The 16025-nt window shown below is 35.3% G+C and overlaps 1 protein-coding gene and 1 pseudogene across 2 annotated transcripts; one reads left to right on the top strand and one right to left on the bottom strand.

Annotated features, from left to right (window-relative positions):
* The first annotated feature begins 5233 nt into the window (after positions 1–5233).
* Positions 5234–7770, top strand: LOC143580211 (putative sugar phosphate/phosphate translocator At3g11320; annotated as a pseudogene). The gene is made up of 4 exons (XR_013143603.1): positions 5234–5685; positions 6666–6769; positions 6846–7074; positions 7367–7770. The product of XR_013143603.1 is annotated as a putative sugar phosphate/phosphate translocator At3g11320 (transcript).
* A 1096-nt stretch (positions 7771–8866) lies between these two features.
* LOC143580212 (proliferating cell nuclear antigen-like) lies at positions 8867–11305 on the bottom strand. Its single transcript, XM_077063303.1, has 4 exons — positions 10972–11305; positions 9820–9972; positions 9631–9728; positions 8867–9538 (listed from the first exon to the last, which is right to left on the bottom strand). The coding sequence occupies exons 1-4, from the start codon at positions 11288–11290 to the stop codon at positions 8990–8992; spliced, it is 1119 nt and encodes a 372-aa protein (XP_076919418.1). The 5' UTR covers positions 11291–11305; the 3' UTR covers positions 8867–8989.
* Between the last annotated feature and the right edge of the window lie 4720 nt (positions 11306–16025).

A 16025-nucleotide genomic window follows, 5' to 3' on the forward strand; every position in this document is an offset into this window, starting at 1 on the left:
ACTAACTGAAAAGGTTTTTTTTCTTACAATGGTGGGTTTCCTCCTTGATGGTGCTCCAGGTGAGTTAGGTCTGGAGCGTCAATAGGGGCGAAGGTTCATGGGGACCAGGGGTAGTCCCAGACACTGCCGTTTTTTGGTTAATAGGGTAAATTTCATGATTTTTGTCCGAAAATTTTTATAGGTATTGAGCGGGGCCACCTCCATATAATTTTTCAAAAAGCTAACGGTCACCACTGAATTTTTTTATATGATACCCCTTTTGATTTTTATAAACCCTCGCATGTTTATAAATAAATACTCGTCAAATGCTAAAAGTTTTGTTTTATAAAACTCAAACTTGAAGGGGGCTATTTGTAACAATAATAATAAACTTGTTAAAAAAAAGGTATTGCCCATGGGTTAGGATTTGAAAACCATCTAGCATTCATTCAGTTTATAACGCAAAGGCACTATCTCACTAGAGACCACCGGTCACCACTAAGCACACACCGCCACCCGCCGTTGTCGGCCACCGCCTTGGAGACCACCGGCCACCACACACAGGACAACGCCTTCAGCCTTGGAGACACCACAAACGTCGCAGCACCGAGTAACCGCACATCGCAATCACTAATCAACAAGGTAATTGTTAATTTTAGTTTATTATTCACCATTGTTGAGTTGTTAAACATTGTATTGCATCTATATTGATTATTGTTAAAGGATTATAAAATTAGGTTTATAATTATGGCATTGATGATTTAGAGAAATTGATCAATTAAACTTATAACTGATATTGTTTGGTGAAATTTTGGTTTAACTCAATCCTATTGAATCTTTTTAATTAGGTAAATCATGAGAAAATAAGATATTATTCATTCTTTTTTTTTAAAAGGATGATGAATAAACGGGTAATTCTTCTTCTAGGTACTCACTATTCTACTCGTAATATCATGAATATTTTAGGTATTTGTTGGTTAAAAATTTATCTTTTTTTGTTTTTTATTGTTATTGTAAGAACAATCGTTTGAACTTTGAATGAATGAAGAAAAATTAGATACTTAGATTTCATATTGTATGACCCGACCTAAATTGACTTACCACCCAAATTGAATCTCCGACCCGAAAATTTTTGGGTCCGTAACTTCGGTCACTGCTGTGACTATGACCAAGCTTCGCAACTGAGCGTCAAAACTCAAAAAATCAGTATTGACGGTTAACATTTGTCCCAGGAAGACTCATGAAGAGGTAGGGTCCAGGACCCACTTGAAAAGAATAAAAGCCTTCACGGAAGGGTCTACACATTCCAAGGAGCATTGCTAGTTACCAATAAATCTGACAACTTAGAAGGAATACGACGGGGGTAGAGGCCCCACCTTACGCTACGCGTTACCTCCGACATTCTAGAAGGATTGATCAAAAGATTATCCTAGGTATGGCATGAAAGGGACTCCCAACCAATAAAACAACAACACATCATCAATAGACTACATAGTGCGAGCTCAATGATTGGTGGATCTTCTGACAATGCAGCTGACCCATTCCCTTCTCTCCTACCCTTCGGCTATAAATACCACCCTAACACCAACGATAAAAGGATTCTGATTCATACGCAAGTATTCTCTAGTGCCTAGCTCTCTTATATTTTACGGTTACCCATACTGGTTATCACGCTGGAGGGTGGTTACGAGAAATCTCTCCCTCCTCCTTCTCGTGACGAGCTCACGGTCTATTGTTGTGTAGGTTACTCCACTCAGATCAACAGGATTATATATTACCCCCGTAAGAAAGACTAACTTTAACCTAAAAGCTAGCTATCTAGGTCGACGGTTGAACTAGTGTTTCTTCAGCTCATTAGGATATTGAGGGTAGTCTCGAAACCATGTTCGAAAAAAAGTACTATGACAATTATAAACATCTCGAAATTGATGGTATAACGGAAAATGAAATTTGTGAAGAGCTAGCCTATTGACTAGAATGTATAAAGAAAGGGCCATCATAACAAAAGTTATTCCATGAAGGATTTAAGAAGATTTAATGTTTACATTTATCTCTTGTATTAAAAAGTATATTTGAGATTTTTTGTGATAACGCATTAAATTTAAGAACTCTTGTTGTATAAATTATTTGTTGAAAATATAAGATCATAACAAAGTGAATATGAAATAAATAAATAAATAAACACTTCAAAGTTTTTAAATATCATCCATGACTGCATGTGGATCGTTTTTTTAACATTTACAAAATGTAAAAAATAAAACTGTGTATCGTAATGGAAAAAAAATTCACTGTTAATAATTTTTGGTCATCTAGAAAAGTCAGAATAATAACATAGTAGGAATGGGAAAAATTAAGGGGATTGGTTATACTTTTTACAAGCTCCGAAGCTCGTATTAATGAACAGACAGAAAAGCTTTCCGATTATGGATTAAAGGTCGTTAAAGACGAGCTAATCAAAATTTAGCGGGTTATAAAATCTTCAATACTCTCATACAATAATTTAAGAATTGTTTTTAAATTAAACTATGAGATGTTAAGTAAGGGTAAACTATTTTCTTTAGGTGAAATAAAGAAAAAGTGGATGAAGTTAGAAGTGATTAATTGTAACATTTAATTTCTTCAAAAATATTATCGTTCTCTTCTCTGAACTTTTAATTGTAACGAATAATATGATAGATGATGACACTGATAATCATCTTTATAACTATTCCATTTAGCCTAGGTATGAGCTAGGTAGGGGTGCAAATGAGTCGAGCTGCTCGCGAGCTATTCAAGATCGGCTCGTTAAAAAGCTCGATCGAGCTGAGCTGAATCGAGCCTGAGCCCGAGCTCGAGCCTAAAAGTAAGCTGGTTTAATAAACAAGCTCGAGCCCGAGCTTCACTTAATGAGCTCGAGCCGGCTCGCGAGCCTAAACGAGCCTGCCATTTTTATATTTTTTTAAAATATATATTTAATATTTATTAACTAATATAAATAATATATGAAAAAATAAATAAAAATAACTAAATAATATATATTATTTTATACATAAAATATTATAATAGAAAAAATATATAAAAATAATTATAATTAATAAAAAATAACTGATAAATAGTAAACGAGCCGAACCCGAGCCGAGCTCGAGCTTGAAAATCTACTTACGAGCCGAGCTTGAGCTTTGAAAATAGAGCTCGAAACGAGCCAAGCGCAATGTGTAAGTTAAACTAGTCGAGCTCGGGCTCGGCTCGGCTCATTTGTACCCCTAGAGCTCGGTACCATAACAGTACCGAAAATCCCGATCCCGAAAATCGTAAAATTTTGGTACCGGTACCGAAATGTTCGGTTCGGTACCGGTATTTAAGGTAAATTTCGGGAAATACCAGTAACATACCATACCATACCGATCCCGAAAACTCAAAATTTTGGTACCGATTCGATACCGACGGTACCAAATCGGCAGGGGCGCAGCTATGAAGGGACCGAGGGTGGCCCCGATCAATGTCGTTTTTCCATTAATAAGGTAAATTTCGTGATTTTTTTCAAAAATTTTTATAGGTATTAAGCGCGGTCACTGCCAATTTATTTTTCCAAAAAGCTACCGGTCACCACCAAATTTTTTTTAAATATAATACCCTATCGTTTGATTTTTTTTTTATAAAACCTCACGGGTTTTATAAACAAAAGTTATAAAAATTATAAAAAACTTAGTTTTTAATATAACTCAAATTTGGAGGGGCTTATTGTAAATTGTTACATAACAAAACTTATAAAAAATGAAACGGGCATTTTAAAAAAACACGCGTCATGCTTGGCTGCTTTTGCCTTTTGAGTTATGCCTGCCTTCTGCCGTTTTCCAGGTTGGTCGTCACCACCGCCATCTGCCACTCATCCACCGTCGCCGCTCGTCCACGGTCCCCGATCCACCGCAAGGTAATAGTTTATTTGCTCTACCTTTGTGTTGTTAAACATAGTTCAAGGATTATACAATTAGGGTTTATAATTGTGAATTGGGGATTTGGGGAAATTAGTCAATTAAACTTGTAATTGGTATTGTATGGTAAAATTTACTCCAACTTACCCTATTGAATCTTCTTAATTAGGTAAATCATGAAAAAACAAAGATACAATGATTCGGAATCCATAATTGAAGAATTCAAAAATCTTAAAGGTCGTCGAGATACTTTGTAATTCTTCTTCTAAGGTACTCACCCTCCTCTCGGCTCTCGTATTATTATGGATATTTTAGGTATAGTTTTTTTTAATTGCAAGAACAATCGTTTTGATTGAATGAAAAAAAATTAGATATATAGATGTCATATTGTTTGATCCGACACGAACTGAACCACCGACACGGCCCAAACCACAGACACGTACCGAATCGCCGACCCGGAAATTTTTGTGTCCGTGACTTCGGTTACCGCCATGGCAAAGCCCAAGCTTTGCCACTGCTCTTCAAGTCCCCCAGCCCATTGTTTTTCTTGTGTGATAATAGCAAGCAGTGTGAAGGTGAGAGATGGTGATGTAGGGAGAAGAATGAAGGGTGAAAGATGGTGATGGTGCGGGGTGTTAAACAAGGTCGTCTTTGCAGGTTCAACCTGACCCGAACCCGAAAATTTGGCATGAGCACGAACCCACCCTAAACCCAAAAATCGTGTAGTACACGTAAACCTGAACCCGACCCATTTAGTTAAAGGGGTTCACGTGTCCGACCCGAACATGTTTATACCAACTTAAACTCACGAATTTCGTGTTAGATTTTCGTATCATGTTATAAATTCACACCCCTAATTAGTGAACAACTTGAAAATAAACAAAGAAGAAAGAACAGAAACAAGTGAGGAAAACGATGATAGAAGCGGAACAGCGCCCGCCTTTCATGCGAAATCACTCCGGAAGTGAATACGATATGATTCCCCTGTCGCTATTTATAAAATTTAATCCCACTCCTTTATTTTTGTTAATAAAAATATATTACTAGAAAATCAATCAAATAAAATAAAAAGTCATGTTTGAAAAGTCAAATAAAAAAAGTAATATGCAATTATGTCTAAAACACGTATTATATAAATTCCAAATCTCAAACCCCTCTTTCTTTCTTTCTTTCTTCCCTACAAATAACAAGACCGATCGACCAATCATAATCGCCGCCGGTCGTCGATTGTCGGTCACCGGTCTTCTCCACCACCAGCACCCCCCAAATCCAATCCAATCCAATCAAACCAAACCCGATTCAATTCACCAAAACCCATTTCAATTCCGATCATTTCGGATCCAATGTCCGCCTCAAAACCCCAACCCACGACCCGCCTCTTCACAATCGGACTGGTAACCTCATGGTACTCATCCAAGGCGTCTTACTCCTCAACAAGTACCTCCTCACCAACTACGGGTTCAAGTACCCGATCTTCCTGACCATGTGCCACATGACCGCCTGCGCCTTGCTCAGTTACATCGCCATCGCCTGGCTCCGTATGGTGCCCATGCAGACCATCAGATCCCATGTCCAGTTCTTCAAGATCTCCGCTTTGAGCTTCATTTTCTGTGCATCCGTTGTCAGTGGGAACATCTCGCTCAGGTATCTGCCCGTGTCGTTTAATCAGGCCATTGGTGCTACGACGCCGTTTTTCACTGCCGTGTTTGCGTATTTGATTACCTTGAAGAAGGAGGCCTGGCTGGTTTATGTGACGCTCATTCCGGTTGTCACCGGTGTTATTATTGCCAGTGGGGTAAGATATTATTATTATTATTATTATTATTAATTGATAATTTATGAAGCCTAATTGAGTTATTGTGTTAATTTATATTATGTTTAGGAAAACTATGCAGACTGAATTTTGTGTAATTAATTGGAGATTGTGTGTATAAAGTATAAACCCTAATTTTAAACACCTTGATTGGTTTGTTAAATATTTTAGATTTATTATTGGTTTTGGATTTATGTAAATAAAGATTATTTGGAATCACCTATTTTGTGATTGGTATTGCTTTATATATGGATGTAAACGAGCCGAGCTAAGTCCAAGAGCAAGTAGGCTCAAGCTCAGCTCTTTTTGACTTGACCTCAATCTCAGCTCATTTGGAGCTGTTTTTCTAAAGTTCGAGCTCGGCTCATTTTGACTTACGAGAGTTTGAACTCTATTTCGGCTCGTTTAAAGCTCTTTTTCTAAAGCTTGATCTCGGCTCGTTAGTTAGTTTTTCAAGCTCGAGCTTGGCTTAGGGTCAGTTCGTTTATTACTAATTAAAATAATGAATTAATGGCATTTTTAATTATTTTTACTCATTTGGGGAAAAGCTTAACAAGCCTAAGCTCAGCTCGAGCTCGTGTGCGTAACTTTAGATGAGTCAAGTCTTGACTCGAGCTCGGCTGTACAGTGTGAAATTAGTACATAGTAGGTCAAAAGAGTTGGAACTTAAAAATGCACTAAGCTCTGTAAGGCTCAACAAGCCTAAACGAGTTTTATTTGAGGCGTGGGCCCGGCTCGGGCTTGTTGAGGATCGATTTGTTTTGAGTTTTTATCAATCCGATATCGAGTAACTTGCAAATGGCTCGGCTCGTTTGCAACCCTAGCTTTATATGAATTGTTTATATGAATAATGCATGTTTAAACATTATAGTTGACTTTAGAAAGTGAAACCGGATTTTTATGGGCTTATTTATGAAAGATTTGATTTTGATTATTTGCATTTGGAATTAATTTGTTATCAGGGCGAGCCGAGTTTTCATCTGTTTGGGTTTATAATGTGTATTGGTGCCACTGCTGCAAGGGCTTTAAAAACAGTGGTTTAAGGGATATTGCTATCTTCTGAAGGGTATATAATTATTCATTTCATTTTTCATGGATTTTTATTATTTGTTTAAATAAAATAATATGTTGTTTTTCTAAAGGGAAAAGTTGAACTCTATGAATCTGCTTCTGTATATGGCTCCAATTGCTGTTGTGCTTTTGCTTCCTGCAACATTATACATGGAAGAAAATGTTGTTGGCATAACAATTGAACTTGCAAGACAAGATTTTGGGATTGTTTGGTTATTGCTTTTCAACTCTGCGCTCGCGTATTTTGTGAATTTGACCAATTTTTTGGTTACTAAACACACCAGCGCTCTTACTCTTCAGGTGCGCTTGTTTGTTCATTTTTTATTAAGTCTAGCAAAACTGGCGGGTCGGGTCGGGCAGAATGATGGTAAGAACAAGGTCAGGTCAGAACGGGTTGTGAACAGGCTGTTCTGAAAAAGATGTTAATTTCTTTCGGGTCAAAATTGGTTCTTATTTTCGGGTCAAAATGGGTTCTTATTTTTTGTGACTGGATAGTGAATATAATTGCATACATGTTAAGTTAAAATATATAGATAACAGAAAACTATAAATTTGAAGTAAAAGGATTCTTATTTTTTACTGGGATTTTCAGGTGCTGGGAAATGCAAAGGGGGCGGTTGCAGTGGTTGTTTCAATATTAATATTTAGAAATCCGGTTTCTGTAACGGGGATGGTGGGATACACGTTGACAGTGATCGGGGTTGTTCTTTATAGTGAAGCGAAAAAGCGTAGCAACAAATGAGCATTATAATCTTATTTAGAAGGTTAGATCATATGTGTTGGTCTCTTGAGGTTTCCGTTTTTGGTATTTTCAAAATCGTTTAGGTTGAGGATTGTGAAGCTTCACGCTTGTAACAGGAATACAAAAAATAAGCCATTAGTTTGATATGTGTTTAGAGATCTTAGTTAAGGATTGTAGATTTAATACCCTTAGAAAGTATGTTATGTTTAAACTTCTTACAGATTATTTATTCAAAACTTCGGTTGTTCGTTGTTCTTTTTCTGGTTCTTGTGACTGTTACTGGTTACTGCATCTTATGTCGAACTGCTCGTGTGTCAGTCTGAGCTCAAGCTTTGTTGTGGCTCACTTAATAAATGAAGCTCGAGTTCGTGTTTTACATATTCAGCTTACTATGTTTGTGAGTCTAAACGAGCAAGTTATTTATATAAATATAATAAATTATATATTACAGAATAAAAAACTATTATATATGTTTGTGCAAACTAACTATATAACATCTATTATATTTACCTATATGTATAAATAACCTATTTATAAACAAGAAACAAGCAAAGCTTAGGGAATAAGGGGTAAACAAGACAAGCACTCGTGTACTATTTGAGTTCAACTCGTTAAACGCTTGCATCAAATTGCACTTAAACAAGCTCCCTAAAAATAAGCCTATTTAATAAACAAGTCGGAACTCAAGCTTCACTTATCAAGTTCAAGTTGACTCACAAGTCTAAACGAGCCTTTTGTTTATATCATGACAGAACTTACTGAGTATACTATGGTATATATAAAAATTATAATTAAAAATATATAAACAGTAATACAAAATATATATATATATATATATATATATATATATATATATTGTAAATCACATGCAAGACAAGGCCAATCTTGAAAAACTACTCACAAGCGGAGTTAGTTTTAGAAATAAAACATAAAACGAGTTGACCTCAAGCTCTAGGCTCGAGTAACAAATCAAGTTGAATATTGAGTTTGGTTTGGCTTGCTTATACCACCCAATCTCAGCTTGGAAAAACGCTCACCGATTGTGCTTTAGCTTTACTTATATAACTCGAAGTAAGCTTAGCCTGACTAGTTTACATGCCTAGTATGAACTATGACCCTAGTATTTTTTATCTTTTTGAACAGCTAATTTTTACTCTTTGCCACCAACCACCATCTCTTGTTCAATATCTTTTTAATAGTTTCTCTTGCCTGCACCACCATAGTTGTTACTATATCCGTTACTACTAACCACCATAAAAAAAATAAGGCAGATAAAAACAAGTTTTAACCCAAATCGAATTTAGTAGTTAAAAACACATTAAAAAGAAAATTAAAAGAAAAAACCAAATTCAACCAAAAACTAGCATCAAGTTCGATAAACCAATTACTAGCGTAGGGTTTACAAATCTGCTTTCACTACTAGCACAAGAAAATTAACCCCATCATCATAGATTATAAACAAACAAACAAATTCTACTCTTCATCCATTACTTGAGCTTCAACATTTGTTTCCGTCTCAATCTTAGGCTTCGCATCCATAACCTCATCGCCATCACCATCAGCCTCCACCTTAGGCTTCACAATCCCATTCCCGGGCTTAGAACCAATAACTTCAACATAACCATCTGCTCCACCATTCGTGTTGGTTTCAACCTTGGGCTTCAATTCAGCCTCTTCTTCATCATCAAGGTCGATCTTCATGACCCTTCGTTTGGGCTCGCCATTGGTTTTGGGCTCAGCTTGGGGCTCAGTTTTGGGCTTTTTTACTGGTTGTTTCTTGGTTTCCATAGGCTCGGGCTGCTGACCGCCCATCTCCTCATCTTCTTCAATCTTTGGAGCTAGATAAAACCGCAAGTAACCCATCTCTGCAATCTTGTATTCCACCACAATGGGCAGCTCAGAAGACAAACTCACTGTCACTTGGCTCGCCAATGGAGTCGCCTTTGTGAAGGAGTTCATGTACCTCAAAGCAAATGTCAAAGAAACTGGTGTCTGCATTTCAATTATTGTAGCTTCTTCTGGCTGCAAAAGTGTACACAAAAAGTAATCAGAATTCATATAATCTTTTGCCTCAAAAAGTTTGTATTTTCATATGATTATTGAATATCAAATACCTTGTCGACAGAAGTGTTTTGTCTGCACACAATATTTGCGGTGCCAATGTCACCTTTGGTGGAAAACTTTATGCCTTCCTTTGCAACAGAAATCATAACTACACAAGTTTGATTAAAATATTAGGATTTAGGTTAAACTTTGGCAAGTGATTGTATGAAAGTATGGTGAATGAAAGCATGAAACAATACCGGTGTCTCCAATAGAGCTAAGGACTTTGCAGATTCTTGCAAACTCAGTTGATGGCATTCTAACAATGGCTTCATATTCTGCTTCTGGAATCCCTAAATGCTCACTGTCAATGTCCATTAGCTTCATCTCAAAGTCAGATATCTTGTCTTGATCTGTACCATTTCAAGTAATTCACTCAATAAACACAGCAGTCAACATTATCCTAAACTAGATACAAAACAGAACTAAACACTCAAATCACAAAAAAAGAAGTGAAACCACACATGTTATACCAAAAGGAATCCTAGGTCAATCATCTAGACAACAATTGTGCTTTTAATTTACAACAATAACAAATCAAATGAACGTTTAACCTGTTAAGATAAGAGTGTGCATGAAACCAAAACTAAAAAAAAACAAGCCAGAAAAAAAAATGGTTTGGTTTTACGATTCAATTTTAACTTAGCATGTAATAAAAACTGAAAAACTAAACCAAACCGAATTTTTATAGCTTACCATTTTTTTTGTTTTCACTTCAAATAATATAGTATATGAACTTAATATATATATATATATATAGGGTTTGGATCAAATACACATGAAATTAACATGCTGCTAATTGTAAGAATCAAGTAGAGTAATTGTGTATACAAGTAAAGTAACTATGTAGTTGCATTATAGTGTAATTACAAACTTACTCTGTGATGTAATTAGATAATTACTGTATTTGTATATATAATTACTCTTTTAGATTCTCACAATTAACACATTAATTTCATTTGTACTTTAACTTTCTCCTCTCTCTCTATATATATATGCAACTTAAATATTTTAGCCAAAATGTATAATAATAAATTAATTATCGATAAAAAAATAAATTGTGCCCAAATATATAATTTTTAGCCAAACATTTTTTCGACCCGAAATGTTCAAGCTTAATTGGTAAACCCAAAATAACCAAAACTGAACCAAACCCGACCCAAAAAACCGAAACCAAACAGAGGTTTTAGTTGAATTTTAGCCCAAAACCGCCCAAACCAAACCCTAGAAATTCTAGGATTTACTGAACACGAATGTTAACCATATAACCCTAGAATTTAATTAATGACTTCAGATCTACAAAAAAAATTAAAATTAAAAGGATAATAAAGTTAACGCGAAAGAAACATTACTAGGGCTTTCAAACATGAAAGTGACGCAATCACCGCCGTCATCAGCCTTAATGGTGACAATATCATCATTTCCAGCACAGCGAAGCATCTTGGCCATGTTACCCAGATTCATTCCCATCGACAGGTTCCGGTCGCACCGATAGTGCTCGAACCCCTCCGATCTCAGAAGCAGAGACACCAGGGCCACGTGGCTCGAGTCCATGGCCTGCAGCGAGAAGCCGGTGGCCGAGCAGTCGAAGTTGGCGTCGTTCACCAGGTCCTTTATGGACTCCATCACCTTCTTCAGCAGGCTTCCTTGAACCAAACGAAGCTCCAGCATTTTTGCTTTGTTTGTGTGTGTTTTGTGAGAGAGTGAAGAGTGTTGTATGAGGAGTGGAGGAGAGGGGTAGAAGACGATGGGGTTTTGGCGGGAGAGAGGATTATGTGTTCCCGCCAGTGTGATACGGTGTCGTTTTGGTGGAATGTGTACCCCGGAAAACCAGTTTTATTTTAGCCGAAAAGTTTAAATGTTTATTTAAGAATAAAATTAATCGGATTTAGAAAATGTATTTAGTTACATATGATATTCAATTTTTTTTATTATTTTTATTTTTAACAACAAACTTTTTAAATATGCATAAGTGGATACAAAATTATATTTACGTTAGAGGGGCAGGTCAACTATTTTAGAGGACGAAGGCTAGATGAACGGGCCCTATTCGAAATTATATTGGACTTAAATTTTATATGTGTGTGTATATGTAGTATTTGTTTTGCTTTTCTTTTTTTAGTTTAGTTGGCGCGTGGATAACTGCTTTCTTGCTTACCAAGCCATCCTGACAAGTTCCCCCAGCTCGATTATGATTTTTGAAGGAGAATCCATGGACCAACCCCATCGTTTGTTTCACTTTGCAACGCTATCAATATATGTAAATGATGGATTACATCTAAGAGCGCGTTCATTTCACAGACTTTTTTTAAATGATTTGGAATTGAATGTTTGAGAATCCCTATCATGTGTTTAGTTGGCTAATATATATTGGAATTGGAATCTTCTTCATTCTCGGCTTTTTTTAAGAACGAGGGCAAAGGCGGAAACGTTTTAGTTTTTTTTTACATTTTTCGTTTTTGATTTATATTTTGAGTTATATTTTTTTATTAATTTTTTTGAATTTTTTTTGGGAAACCAGACCCGAAACCCGTTTTTACCCATTCCGACTCAGACCCGTTCTGACCCGAACCTTTTGACTCTAACCCGTTCCGACCGAACCAAAACAACCTTTTTTAGTTGACCCATTCCGACCCATGACTCGTTCCGACCCATGACCCGTTTCGACCCAATCCAACCCATTTGCCACCCCTAGCACTACTGATTAGGGTTAATAAAACAATCATTTATTTTCCATAACAATCCTTATAAAATAGGTGGGATTTAGTTTCCATTCTCATTCTTTCATTTAATGAAATGAACATATCAATTCATGGGATTTAAAATCTCATTCTTTAGAATTCCTTCCAAATCTTTTAAACAAACAGAACCTAAGGTTCTAATTTAATCAAAATTGGTTTAAAAGGGTTTCACTTGAACAATCTTGTTTGGATTTCAGTAACAGCATAGTAGTAACTAATCAACACATTTATCTAAGCAGGAAAAAAAAATAAACTGCACTAGAAAATGGGCCTTGGCCCACCCTACTAATGGGCTAAATCCGCTAAAAATGTGATGCATAATTTGAACCTCCCAGTTCTAGAATAGAAGGGAGACAACTTAAAAATATTAAGTACTGATTATCATCATACATGTTCAATTAGTTTTTGAAGCTGAAATAACTATTAGAATTACGTATTCAAAAAACTTGGCACACCTTGATATAACTCTGAAAAGTCCCGTCTCTAAACTTTGAAGTAGATAATGTCCACACTATATGATTTTAAGTGGGCAAATCTTTCTTTTATGTTTTAGTTGTGCGTCATTTGCATTTCAATGTAATAGAATGTGATTACAAAATATAACTATATCATTTCTATATAAAATGAAGTCAAATATGGTCAAGGATGTAAAATATAGGGATATTTACATATTTTTCCTTCATAAGATTATTTATTACATATTTCCCCAAGCCTTAAAGTCAATTACATATTTCCCCTTTCTAAAACAAATATATTGCATATTTACTCATTTCATTAAAATTTTCTTCTTAAATGACTATTTTACCCATCCTGTTCACTAAAATAATTTTTGATATTTCCTCCTTTATAAAAACGCATACACTATATGCTCTTAACAAATATATATTAGACTATCAGTAATTCCTAATTCACACATTATATCATATATATTTTACATTAACCAAAAAGAAAAAGAAAAAAAAAACTATATGAATAACACATATTCATGTTTGCTGAACAACACAGATTGATGCCCCACGTGAATTATATGTAAATTTTTTGTTAAAATAATTCTTTGCCAGATCCACATGCATCGAACTTACCCTATATGAACAGTGTAAAAATCGATGTCATGCCAATAGTCGCTATGAATTGAACGATGAAATAGAAGATACAAAAGGAAAGAAAAGAAACAAACATACCAGATCTTAACCAAGCATAGTCGAATAAATACGAAGATGTTGCCAAAATAATCGAAGCCAACGTTGAAGAAGATCGGAGAATGAAGAGTCAATGTTTTGGTTTTTCCAATTGTTTATCTTTTAAATTGTCTCTTTTTTAATTGTTTGGTTGTAAATAGGGGTAGATGGGTAATTTGATAAGAATAAGGGGAGACATGTAATTGATGTTTAGGATTGGGGAAATATGTTATTAATGGGTTTAGTAAGGCGAAATATGTAAAAATCCATAAAATATATCATTTAGAATCGGGCTTTCTTCAACATAATTACCTAAATGGGCTAACACCAGTAAGTGGGCTTTTCGTTTGAATTGCATGGCAGCATGTATTGGTCTATACTTACTGGATTAGGCCCATACAGATACAGTCAGCAGTCAAAATTTAGAGGTGTACAAAGAAAACCGGTTTGGAAATCCAAACCAGTTCGCATCTCGACCTGGTGTCGTTTTTAAACCGGTTTGCGCCAAACCGACTCCAATCCAGCCCAAACTGCCAATTTGTATGCATGTTCTTCCTCTCGTCATCAACACCGGTTTGTAACCCAGCTCAATTTTCTTCAAACTGGTTTCGAGCTACATTATTTATTAAGCAACATATATTAAACTAAATTAATAAAATAATTGAGCCAATACCCAACTTAGCCCATTAATAAAGAATTAAGGTATCTGGGTCATTTTGATTTTTAAACAAGTTAGCCCAAAATAGCACCATTTATTTTTTAATTTTAGAAACAATTTACAATGAACTAAACTTAATCCAAATTAATTAAAATTTAACACCAAACCTTTCAATTTAGCCAATTCCTGCTCAATTTGACTCCAGTTCCGCCATTTCCAACCCCAATTCAGGTTTGCGGGTTTTTATTTTAATAATTTTTAACAAGGGGTGTTTGGGTTAGCTTATAAAACTTGTTTATTTGCTTGATAAAAAACAAAAGGTGTTTTTGAGAAAGCCTTTATAAAAACTTCAAATCAGAGCTTTTCAAAAGTGGTTTTTGTTTTTTAAAAGGCAAATAAGCAAATTAAAAATCTTACCCAAACACCTCCTAAAGACTATGAGTTTTCATTAAGAATGATTGGTCCTGAATTAGGACGTTTTAGTTTTAATTGGTTAAAAGTTATGTGAATCAGTTAACAACAAAGAAATACATTTCATTTACATTTGCATTGATGTAGTGTTTATTGAATTTAGCTCTTTTTTTATATATAAACAAATATTTTTCATTAAACTCAAAACAATTACAATAAAGTGGTAGGCAAACAAGCAATAAGTTGCGCAGTAACCCCATTTTTGAATAGCAAAGCCAATCCTACTCAAACGAAGCTTTGGGACTTGAGAGCCATAAAAGTACCATTCACAGCCTCCGTGGCAAAAAAATCAAATGTATCAAAAACAAATGGAAGAAACACATGTTAATTCTCTAAATAAGCTTTCTTATGTTTAACAACTTTGCCCGATTCAACCTTCAATGCAGTCTGACCCACAACAAACCCACGATCCCTGAGCCCAACATGAGTAGACACTCCTGTAAGATCCACATAGGCGCACTTCCCTCTTGCCCACCCAAACACATGAAAAACAGAGATCTCCTTTTAGCATAAATTCAAACCTGTTTAAAGTTACTACCGGTACAAGAATCGTAATTTTAGATTGTATGCATCACTTAACCATCATACTGTTCCTCGAGAATTTTAAACACACATATTTAACAACTTGCCTTTTTGGAGATAGAATGTAACAGAACTAACAATCGTAAATGTTGCATACAAGTTATAGTAACAATAATAAAGTAACCATCCGGTTATTTTTTATTCGATTTATCTTTGTGGATTCCTACATTTAATAACTTAAAAAAATAAAAAATTATATCTCTATGTTAGTCGAAACTAAAAGAAGGGGAATTATTTTCTTGCATGCGCTGTAATAAATATTGATTAGTGAAGGTAGCGTTGGCATTTGACAGCATATCGACACCTAATACCTATATAGAAGATAACATTTGAGTTGTACCAAGAGTCCAAGACCCACATCAACTCCCAACAAAATAATTAATTTCTTGTCTTAAATCATAAATTATACATTGAATATTTTATTACTATTTCGCGATAAATAAATAAAACATGAAGCTTGTGTGTATTAAAATGAACCATTTATGATGTTTCACATTATTAAGCATGGAGCGAAAGAGATATAGATATAAAAACATAGGAATTAACAAAAACACGAGGTTGGAATATGTTTTGATAGTAATTTAATTCTCAATATGCTGTAGTGTTAGGGAGTTTGGGTTTTTAACGAAGACTCAAGTTTAATTCACACTTACAACACTTTGGGGACATATGTGGCTCAATGAAGGAAAACTGGGATCTTTGTGATCTCCGGTTCGATACTGAGGGCATCCGGGTTTTACCACTAGTGGGCCTTCGGGCGGGTGGGTTTTCCCCGA

This window comes from Bidens hawaiensis, unplaced genomic scaffold (assembly GCF_021521415.1).
Source record: "Bidens hawaiensis isolate Kalapana, Puna unplaced genomic scaffold, B.hawaiensis_p1.1 tig00030279_1, whole genome shotgun sequence".
Lineage (NCBI taxonomy): Eukaryota > Viridiplantae > Streptophyta > Magnoliopsida > Asterales > Asteraceae > Bidens > Bidens hawaiensis.